At 38.0% G+C, this 11,469-nt stretch overlaps 1 protein-coding gene and 1 pseudogene across 1 annotated transcript in view; both read left to right on the forward strand.

Moving 5' to 3' along the window:
• The window catches only part of LOC115680834 (F-box/FBD/LRR-repeat protein At1g13570-like), a 62,070-nt pseudogene extending 60,317 nt beyond the window's left edge, over positions 1-1,753 (forward strand).
• The window catches only part of LOC115680836 (F-box/FBD/LRR-repeat protein At1g13570-like), an 81,914-nt gene extending 70,756 nt beyond the window's left edge, over positions 1-11,158 (forward strand). Inside the window, exons 2-4 of the mRNA XM_056311311.1 lie at positions 9,000-9,830; positions 9,963-10,118; positions 10,760-11,158. Of these exons, the coding sequence (XP_056167286.1) occupies positions 9,012-9,830; positions 9,963-10,118; positions 10,760-11,158 (1,374 nt within the window). The 5' untranslated portion in view covers positions 9,000-9,011. The remainder of the gene's footprint in view (positions 1-8,999; positions 9,831-9,962; positions 10,119-10,759) is intronic.
• The last annotated feature ends 311 nt before the right edge of the window (positions 11,159-11,469 follow it).

Raw genomic sequence — 11,469 nt, forward strand, 5'->3', positions numbered from 1 at the left:
CAGCAACAGCAAAAGTGAATCGTTGGATTGGGGCAGCAGGTCGTCGGCAGGGCTTCGGGACAGCAGCGTCGTCGAGCTAACAACAATGGCTCTTCACCGCGGTTGGATGGCAGCGGCGGTAGGTGGAGATCGGTGCGGGAGCCACGGTAGCTCCGGAAACAGCGGCGGCGAGGCAGTGGGCATCAGGTGACGTGGGTGCGGCAGCGGGGCGTTGCGGATGCAGCGGAGGGGCGGCGTGGCATAGCGGCAGCGCGCGTATGCAGCCAACTCTTTCTCTCAATCTCACGTGTGTTTTTCTCGTCTGTCAAACTCTCCCCAAAAAGAAAAAGCCCCCGTTCTTGTCTGTACGTGATCCTTTTATAAGTGAGAATGCCTATGCCTTTTTTAGAAAGAGACCCACTCAAGAATATTTAAAACATATTACGTTTGGCTTCTTTCCTTTTTGCTTGCGCCCATGACGCCATAACATAATTCCAACTATATATCCCCCACGTTGACCGAATCTGTTTTCCTCTTCTTGTATCCTTCATATTTTTTTTTTTCTTTGCACAAAGATACCAAGAAACAAAATCTGCTGATATATTGCCCTCGCCTCGGTGAAGAATGTTCCTCCTTGTCTTGTCGTGACGCCCAAGATTTTTTAATGGAATTTCCAAAAGATATATTGCCCATTACTGTCCATGGATTAAAGATACGTGCGGATAGGATATTACTCCCTCCTATCTTCTGACAATATGGCCAAATATAATGAATCTCCCTTCCTTCTCTGTCCTCCATGTGGCAGAAAAATATATATACAGAACATCTCTTGCGACCGAAGATCACACGTGCAAAACATGTGACTTTTGGTCATGGGCTTGATTGAATTAAGCTCAGAATCATTCGCTCGAGTCCATCTGACGTATGTCCGATAAATATGCAAACTATATGGGCCTAATTAACTATTAATGAAATGCTCCTAATATCTATATGCAATGCCATCTAATTATATTTTTTGTTTAGGGGTTAAAAAATTAATCTCTAATTTTCTATGCAATTATTCCCAAATGACTAGTTAAAATTTAGGTGTCAACAACCAAACTTAAATTACAATGATCTGTCACTTTAGTTGAAGTGGATTTTACTTAATAAGTGGTACGCTATAACATATCTTAATGAAACAAATCGACAAATATTTTTCTATTTAGCGAAATTGTTCATCATTTGAAGAAATATGAATGGGTATCAGAAGAGTGTTGCTTCATTTGTATCAAGTTTTAGATTATACGTTAGGTCTAATTTGATTTGATTTGATTTTCGGTGATCATGATGTTACCCTGGTGCTTTTGATAATTGATTTAAGGAAAAGGGAACTAATATGTACTTTATAATGATTAAATTATGCATTCTCAGAATGACTGACAGTATAATAATCCGTTTCAGCCAACCCACGCATCTCTATATTAAAGTTACTCTTTGATCGTCAAAAATACAGAATTGTGCCAAGGATCAACAGACTACAAAGATTGGGACAATGGCTGACATTCGGGAAGACCACCGTGTGTGTTGCCTAGAACAAGTACAAGTTGTATCAATGGGTGGGATTTTTGGCAATGAGCCAGAGCTAGAATTGATGAAGTTTCTACTTACTAGCTCGCCGAACCTACAAAAGATGACGATCTGGCCTAATTCCACGAGCGAAGAAGGCAAGTTGCTCAGGCAGTTGCTGCAGTTCCGGCGAGCCTCAGCGCAAGCGGAGGTGATCTTTCTCTAATCCTGTTGATCCGGAAGCCAACCCAAGTTAAGATGAAATCACACATGGGAGTATCAGTCACTTTAATCATAATCCCTTTATTTTACTTTTTTTTAACCAAAAAAAAAATGGTCTGTACACTTCTTTAAATGGTCACTATAGTCTCTTTATTAATGTGTTCGGACGGAATGATGATGAAGAAATGGGTCAAGTTATGATTAGCTCAACTTTCTTAGGTGCCGGCTGAAATGTTGAGTTGGACGTCAAGGGTGTAAACGATAATCATTTTGTTTTCTTATTTTTTTATTTTTTGGTTTCCGGGAACAGGTTTGGAACAGAAATCCGTTTGGTAAAATAATTTCTTTTTCTATTTTCGAGATAAATTTTTAGCCTAGAAATAGGTTTGGAACATAAATGAGAAGTTAAAATTTTCTACTTTTCTATTTTTGGAACAAAAACAAAAATAACAACTCTATTTTATTACTTGCCCTTGCCGCCCACCTGCCGCCACCCACTCGCCGGCCATCCGCCGCCACCACTTGCCGGCTATCCTCCATTGCCCACCCGTCATCCACTTTCGTCGGCCATCCTCCGCCGCCCACTGTCCACCTCTAGCGCTGGAAACAAAAATTTAAGAATAACTTATCAAATGAATTTCTATTCTAGGAACAGAAATTTAATAATAACTTATCAAACAAATTTCTATTCCAGGTGCATAAATTTTGTGTCGTTATCAAACATTACTTTTTTTTTTAGAAACTTGTCCGAGCAATAGAAATAGAATATATTTCTAGCCGGAAATATGGCCAGGGAAGAGAAATTTAATCATTCGCCCCCAAATGTCAAGCTAGCATAGTGGATATTTTTATTTTTTATTTTTTTTTTATCATTTTTTCTGTTATTATTATTTTTTATCATTTTATCCATTTTAGTTAAAAGAAAAGGGTTAATTCCACGAAAAATCCCAAACTGGTACATCTGTAATAAATTTACCCTCCATTAGTTTCTATTAAATTTTACCGTCAAATTTCTGAGTTTGATGACACGTGGCAGTTGACGAGTGTAGCAGTTTTGGATTTTAGCTTCCGTTTGTCACATGTGTACCATCTTAGGATTTTTCTTGGTATTAATTCAATTTAATGGACGGTAAATTTGTCACAAATATTAGGGGTGAGCAAAATGGACCGCCCAAACTAGGACCGGATCGGACCTGATCGGACCGATCGGTTTGGTTCGATTCTCGGGAATATTGGTCCGGTTCCCGGTTCCTAAAAGTGGAACCGGTTTCCGGGCAGTCCGGTTCCCGTTTCTAGAATGGGAACCGGACCGGACCAGACCAACCGGATCGGACCGATAAATATATATTTTTCTCATTTTTTCATATGTATAATATTTAATATATATATGAAAAATATTTAATATTGGTCCCATTGGAACGGATTGTTCAATTTTTTTATATATTATATATATTTAAGACTTGCGGTATCCTATTTTTTAATTATTTTTTACTTTTGTTTATTTGTTAATTATTTAGTCCTTAAAATCAATTAAAATTTTCCTATCCCTTTTGTAAAATTGTGTGCGACATTTTAGTTAATCATTTTAGTATAAAGCGCGAGACCTAAAATAAATACGAAAGGTTGGGTTTTATTTTAACTTTTGTTCCCTACATGTGTTTAATATTGTGCCATATGATAAGATTCTGGCTTTTATTATTCTTTAAGATTGAGTTTGGTCGTTCGGATTTCTAACCAGGATAAGATTAAATAGAATAGGATATGAAATTCAAAAATTTTGTCATATCATATCCACTGTTTGGTGAATTGCAGTAATAAAATCGGATATTTTCATATTTTATCACGTCCATTGTTTGCTATTTACGACATATCAATATAAATGAATCTGAAAATGCACAAACGAATATTGTAAAAATCTCTCATAATTCACAGCCAAATCTAGTAAGAGAGTAAAAATATGATCATTTACTTTTGTGATTACGAAGAGTATAGTATTTGGATTCTCTCGCTACTTTTGTGAAACTTCAACATGAACCACAAAATTAGGGAGGAGTTTCGACTCTGTTGCTGCTTTTGTGGACTTTAGACATGAACCAGAGAGCTACAAATGAGAAGAAGCTTAAACTCTCTCGCCACTTTCATGGAACTTTGACGTAAACTAAAAAACTACGGAGTCATAAAGCTTCAACGTGAACTAGAGATACATAGGAGGAGTAGAAGACGAGTGAGGGTAGGTTTTTCTAGAAATTTCATTGCCCCTCGTTTTTTGAGAATTAGAAAGATTCTATTCAAATTTGAATTTGTTTATTAAAATATGGGTTCTTCTACCTCATTTTTATTTACTCAATTTTTTAAATTTTTCCATCTCTTTTTTAATTTTTTTATTCCCTTCCATCAGTCCTTTATAAAAATTTTATCAACTTATAAACTATTCTATTATACCTAAAATATATAATAATATAGATATTAAATATACATTATAGAGTAGAAAGAAATTCAATTATATAAATACTATAGGAATATATAAAAATGAAAATTATTTTTTTGTTATTCTAAATTAACTTTTTAATATTATAACTCAAATATTATTTTACATTTAAATATTAATTTATTTTTATTATTTAAAAAGTTTTTTTCGAGAAAAATTATTTTTATGCCATAAATATGAGAAATCTTATCCACCTTTATCCCACCTCCCTTCGGGATAATTTTATCCAGGTTATATCTCCCTTATATCTGGCTTTATCCCATCTTGAGCAGGAACCAAACACAAGATAGGATAAATGTTGTCCTATCCTAAAATTGATCCTACCTACTAAACGCAGCCTAACGGATTAAGGGCCATTTTTGGCGATTAGCTAGGAAGTTTTACATTCTGATTGCCATTACACTGAATTTGTAACAGTGCCATTCAGCCAGCTGCACTCTTTAATTTTTTCGGGGGAGATAATGCCACTTATGGCTTTGTAATCCTTTCAGAAATTGAAAATCAATCCCTTTTACTTTTGGAAAAAAACCAACAAAAATCTCAAACTATGCTTATTGCGACACATTTACCCCAAACTTTTTTTATGACACCAAAAACCCCAAACTTGTATCCGAGTGACACATTTACCCTCAATTAGGGTTCCGTTAAAAATTTCTGTTAAAACTTTGACGTGTCGCTGACATGGCTATTCATCTCTTTGAAATTACTGTTCATCATCTTCAACCTTGTGATTGCTCGGCCATAGCTCTTTTGGAGTTCGTTCGTCTCTGCCCACTGCCGCCTAGACCTCCGGGAGCTTCGTCGTAGCTGCCGACCATGGCAGCCAGGATCTTCGAGATCGAATTTGGCTTCAAAGCTTGCAACTGCCATGGCTACGAGAGCTTGAAGATTGTGACCGCCATGGCCGCGAGCTTCGAGATCGGATTTGGCTTCGAAGCTTGCGATCGCCATGGCCGCTCCGCTCAAGCTCGAAGCTTGGCTTGAGGGCGAAGCTTGGCTGAAGTGGATCTTCATCTTCAACTTCGTCATCATCTTCCTCTTCTTCGTCATCATCTGAATAAAGGTAGAGAGGCTCTCCGCCAAGCTTCGAGCTCAAGCGGCCATGGCGGCCGCTCCAAACATCTTAAGCTACGCAACATCCACACATGATGCTCCCGCAATCGTAGTCAAGATTTGCAATTTTAGGAGTTCATTCAAAGCGACTAAATGAGACTGTAAGCTACCGTATTCAGTAACACCACGGTAATGTTAATCGACCCAATCCTTCAGAGTTTTTTCTTGATAACTCAATCAGATCTAAATAGATTACGCACAATTTTATGCCCGAGAGGAGCATTGCGGTTGTTGCTTTCATCTAGCATTCACGGGATTAAGAAAACGAGCCAACGGATGTCTGATGCTCATATTAACGCTCATTCAGGCCAAGCTTCAAGCTCGAGCGGAGCAGCCATGGCGGTCGCAAGCTTCGAAGCCAAATCCGATCTTGAAGCTCTTGGCCGCCATGGTTGGCAGCTACGACGAAGCTCCCGGAGGTCCAAGCGACAGTGGGCAGTGACGGACGAGCTTTGGTCAAGCAATCGCGAGGTTGAAGACGTTGAACAGAAACTTCGAAGACGCTGAGCAGTAACTCGAGATAAACAGTAACTTTTTTTGCATTGCCACGTCAGAATTTTAACAGAGAATTTTAACAGAATCCTAATGGAGGGTAAATGTGTCACTCGGATACAAATTTGAAATTTTTTATGTCACAAAATACAATTTTAAAAAAATGTATCACAATAGGTATAATTTGAAATTTTTTATAGTTTTTCCCTCTTACTTTTTCTTTTCCCAAAACGGCCTGTCCACTTCTTTAAATGGTCCACTGATGGTCCCTTCGTTAATGTGGTCGGACGGAATGATGAGTGAAGAAATGGGTCGAGTTATGATTTGCTCAGCTTTCTTATTTGCCTGCTGAAATGCTGAGTTGGACGCCAAGTATGTGTCACATCAGCAAATGAAAGTACTTAGAAAATTGGGAGGGAGGGAGGGGAGTCGATCGAATTGCTGCACATACGTGAACTTACGAACATATATTCATTTTGAGGAGTCTGAGAGTCGAGAGCTTGCTTGTAAATCTCCTCTAAACACTCGTTAATAAGACGTAGGCACTTGGATGAGTATGAGAGAGAACAAGGATTGTCATTTTAAGTGTTCACATAAGCTGTTTGTTCTACAAACACAGGGAATTGTCATTTGTCAAAATTTTTAACGAAGGAATTTGTAAATCCATTCATGGGATCAATGGAGAACGTGAGAGCTCTAATGCTGTTGTGGGTGAATCAGCAACCAAAAAAAAGGTTAATTCTGCTGCGGGGCGTCAATAGAGAAACTAGTATTGTAGAAGGTGAAATGTAATTGTTCATACCAATTTATATGGCCTGATATGGCTGCTAAAGCTGGCCGAGTGGATTGGGCAAAATGAAGGCCGAACCACTATGAATCTTGTCTTCGTAATCTCTATCCATTTTTCTCTTTGTTGTAGCCTATACATGCATAAGATCAATTTCAATGATTCACTCACACAGCTTTTAGAAGTTCCAAAAGTTACGGTTCGTAAAATTTTTTAAATCTTCTCTTAGGTGAAAAGATTTGAAAAATCACCCTCGGTCGTTTCACCCCCCTTTTGATTGTTATATCTGGACCTTATATTTGGTATCAATGTCTCGTGCTCAAGATATCAGGAAGTGTTTTTACTTCAGAGTCAAAGATGAAATGGCAACCATTGTCTGAGACAAGCATGAATAGAGGAAATTCAATCTCGAGTCCACCTCCAGTTGATGGCTCTAAATTTTTATATTACAAGTGCCAAGATGACTATGTTTATATAAATCCGTGATTTATGAGCTTTGGAGGATTGTGCAAAATGGGTGATTTCTTCCTTTGGCTGCATCAGAAGGAACTTCGTCTCCGAAAGAAAAAGAGTTTATTGTGGAAGATTATAGAAAGATTTCTTTAAATTTCAAGGCTAGGCATGTTTTATATTGTGCCTTATCTCTGATTGAATTTAATTGTGTTTCTTCATGTACCTCAGCAGGAGAAATTTGGGATAACTTATTGTGACACATGAAGGTACAACTTGTGTAGAGGAGATTAGAGCCAAGATACTGGTCAACGATTACGAGCTCTTCAAGATGAAGTTAGAAGAGAACATCATACAAATGTTCACTAGATTCGCAGATAGTGTGAATGGTAATCTTGGAAAACCATCACAAATGGCCAATCTAGTGAAGAAGACAATTCTAAGGTGTTGACCAAAGAAGTGGAGGCCCAAGAAGACCGCACTATAAAAGCCCATAGATCTATCAACTCTCACTAGATTAGCTAATTGGATCCTTCATGGCATATGAAGTTGAGATTGAACACTCCGATGAAAAGGAATCTAAAAAGGAAAAGATCATTGCTCTTAAAGCTTCCTCATGCAGATCTACAGAAGATGACAGACGCAGTTGATGCATTTTCTACAGATGGCAGTGACGATGGAATTGCTATGCACCTTCACGGTGTCGGACAACTTGTGGCAAGAACTTTTCAACAAGTTCAATATTGACAGGGTAAGTTCCTAAGATCATGAAGCCAAGAGTTTGGTCTACATCGAGGCACTCCAAGCAGGTCGGGTCATCCAACTTCATTTCCGCAATTTTAACTTCTTAAAAATCATTTTTTTTACCATGACTAGAGGTCCAAGAACTCACTTTTAGGGAAATGAGGGGCGCCACTTTCGGAGCAACATTGATGAAAAATTGAAGGGGAAGGGCACGCACCGCACGCCATGGAATTTCAATGAATAGTTATGAGAAAAGACTACCAAGTTGTTCTAGTAATAGATAGAAGACATGCTAGGAGACAAGTAGAAGGCGACAAAGTTGGAAAAGGGGCGGGACACTGTCAAAAACTTGTTGACAAAGGAGTTCTAAAGTAACTTGTTACATAAGGGGTTGCTTTTGGCTTTTTAAAATTTTTCCACTTTAAAAAGCCAAACCGGCTGCCCTTTTTAACCTCTCTCCACTTCACTACTCCCCTTCCTGCATTTAGCACTTCCTTTTGCTCCATACAATTGCACTTCATCTCTCTCTCTCTCTCAAAGATTGACTGAATCCATCGCCAAGCAAGAACATATTCCTCCGGTGAGCAATGTAACCGAACTTCATCTGTTTATTTTTAGCTGAACTTTACATGGTATTTATTTATGCAAAAGTAACATGAGTCATTTGTCTCGGACCTTGGGCAAGGAGGTTAGAAAGTAGTAGTGGCGGATTTTTTAGAGGACGAACTTACTGAACTCCGAGCATGTGCACTTACAAAATTTAGGCCCTTGGATTTCACGGCTTCGTATGAGTTCCACTTGATCCAAGGATTGAGATTTCAAGGTTGAAAATGCATCCTGTGCATTCATGACAGTTACTTCTTTAGTAAGGTACCATGCATCGTAGGGAATTCCAATTGACGGCCAAAAGAAAGAAAAATTAATGCGGAGTGTACATCTTCGAAGATTACAATTTTTACTTATTTCCTTATCTTTTTAACTTTGTTAGGATATTAGATGATTTTTTTTTTCAATTTTGTGTAGTTATCCATTTTTATATTTAAGATTTAGTACGTTCGTTTATCTTATTAGTTTATATTTTCTTATTTTATATTTAGAATTTAATTAGAGTTTTTAATTTTGCATCTAACCGTTTCTAATACGTCACTGTTTGTCTGAAATTCTAAAGTAACGCAGGTGAGAATAAGAATGATGAATGAGTTGGACAAGATCAGCCATTTACCGGAGCACATAATGGACCAAATCTTGTCGCGCTTGCCAATCAAGGACGCAGTGGGAACTAGTATTTTGTCAAGAAAGTGGAGGTACAAATGGTCCTCTGTTCCACAACTTGTGTTTGATGAGCAATGTACTAGGGCCAGGGGAGTTCCTTCTCTTCAACAATCTCTGAATGAAAACTTGGTGAAGATAATTGACGAGGTCCTCTTGCTTCATACTGGCCCAATAGAGAAGTTCATGCTCTCTCACACGGGATTTTGTGCCACGAGTAACATTGACCACTGGATTCTTCATCTATCCAGAGTCTCCATTAAAGCAATTGTACTCCACATATGGAAAGGGTTCGATTACAAGATTCCCACCTCCTTATTCAAATGCCAAGACTTGATTCATTTGGAACTGCACAGATGTTTTGTGAAAATCCCATCGACGTTTGAAGGATTCAAGAATTTGGAAAGTTTGGATCTTCAGCACGTTGACATGTCTTCGAATGGGCTGGAGGCTCTGATTTCTTGCTGCCCCTTACTAAAACGTTTGAACTTGTGTAACTTGGAGGGGATTAAGCAAATTAACGTTGAAGCTGGCAACCTCGAGTGGCTTCTGCTTCGAGGAGGTTTACGGGATGTTGCTTTCGGTATTATGAACCGTTTGAAGTCAATCACGGTAGGTTTCTATGATGAAATTGCTAACAAATGCATACCTGGCAATGCCAACTCAAGCAATTTGCACAAATTCTTCCGAAATCTGCCCAAAATTCAGAGTCTCAAGCTTGAAAATTACTCATTGAAGGTACATGTCAAGCGCATAAATTCTGAAATTTGTTAGGATTTTGTACAATATTATTTTTGGGACGAAAATATGTTGGTTCTATTACTAAATCAATATTATATATTGACACTTGATTTTGGCTTATTTGTGCAGTATTTGGCTATTGGAAATGTTCCACAGCCACCACCTAATGAGCTCGTTCATTTGAATTACCTCTTCACATGCATAGACTTCAATAGTCCCGAGAAGATTTTGACCGTCATGTGCCTGATCAGAAGCTCTCCTCAATTGAAATGTGTAGACTTTCAGGTGAGTATGATCATTGAGATTAGTGTTCAGCAGACTAATCTGGGTATTACTTCGAAACTATTATCGAAGATCTTATTTAGGTATTTGTGTGATCTTCTCCACAAATTTTCATTACTTGGCAAATTTTTTTTAGCAAATAGTGAGTCAAACTTAAAGTCCAAGGATGTATCACTGTAGTCTAAATGGACTTTACTGACGAAATGCATATGCTTAACATATCAGAATGAAACAAATTGACGAAACCTTTTCTATTTAGCGAAATTGTTCATGATTTAAAGAAAGATAAATGGTTATCAGAAGTCTAATGCTTCCTTTGTATCAAATTTCAAAATATATGTTGGAAATAATTTCATTTGATTTGATTTTTAGTGATCATCATATTACCTTGGTTCTTTAAATCATCGAATTTGATGAAAAAGAGAGCTACCCTATACTTTACAGCGACTATATTATACATTCTCAGAATAAAAGACGGTATAGTAATCCGGTTCACCCGAAAAAAAAAGATATCGCAATCCGGGGATCATGATTCATAAAGGAAATAAACAAATCAAGTTCTCTGCTCTCTTTATTAAATGACCAGATTAAGCTCTCTCTATGCATCGTTTTGTTAAAGTTGCTCTTTTGATCATTAAAAACAGTCTCGTGCTGAGAATCAACAAACTACATGGATCGGGACAATGGCCAACTTTTGGGAAGACCATCAGGCGTGTTGCCTAGAACAAGTACAAGTTGTATCGATGGGCGGAATTTATGGTAGTAAGCCAGAGCAGGAAATGATGAAATTTCTACTTGCTAGTTCGCCGAAACTACAAACGATGATGATCAGGCCTAATTCCACGAGTGGAGAAGGCAAGTTGTTCAGGGAGTTGCTGCGTTTCCGGCGAGCCTCGGCGCAAGCGGAAGTGATCTTTCTCGACCCCGTTGATCCAGAAGCCAACCCAACTTTGATGTGGGAGGATTGGGTTTCATCGATCAACCAGGCTCCACTCATGTCTCATCGATCAACCAAGCTCCACTCATTTCTACGCATCCAATAAAAGTCATATGCATTTAAGTCTCTTAATTCATAGCTTTTTATGAGTGTTTATTGTGGTCTTTTATTTAAGAGTCATAATTAGGTGATTTCCCCCAAGAGTCTATTCAATTTTTGAGAATTTGAGGAGTCAATTCTCAATTGTTTAGCAATATCTCTATAAATTGAGGTGTAATCTCATTGTAAAAGGCAGAAGACTTGAATATTGAAAACATATGAGATTTTCGTCTATGTGAGCAATTATCTTTTCCGATTCTTTATCCCTGGAAGGTGGATTATTCCTTAGTAGTGAGCCAAGAAGTCCTTTATCCATGT

This window comes from Syzygium oleosum, unplaced genomic scaffold (genome assembly GCF_021117445.2).
Source record: "Syzygium oleosum isolate NSW1041296 unplaced genomic scaffold, Sole_v2.1 Sole_v2.05, whole genome shotgun sequence".
NCBI lineage: Eukaryota > Viridiplantae > Streptophyta > Magnoliopsida > Myrtales > Myrtaceae > Syzygium > Syzygium oleosum.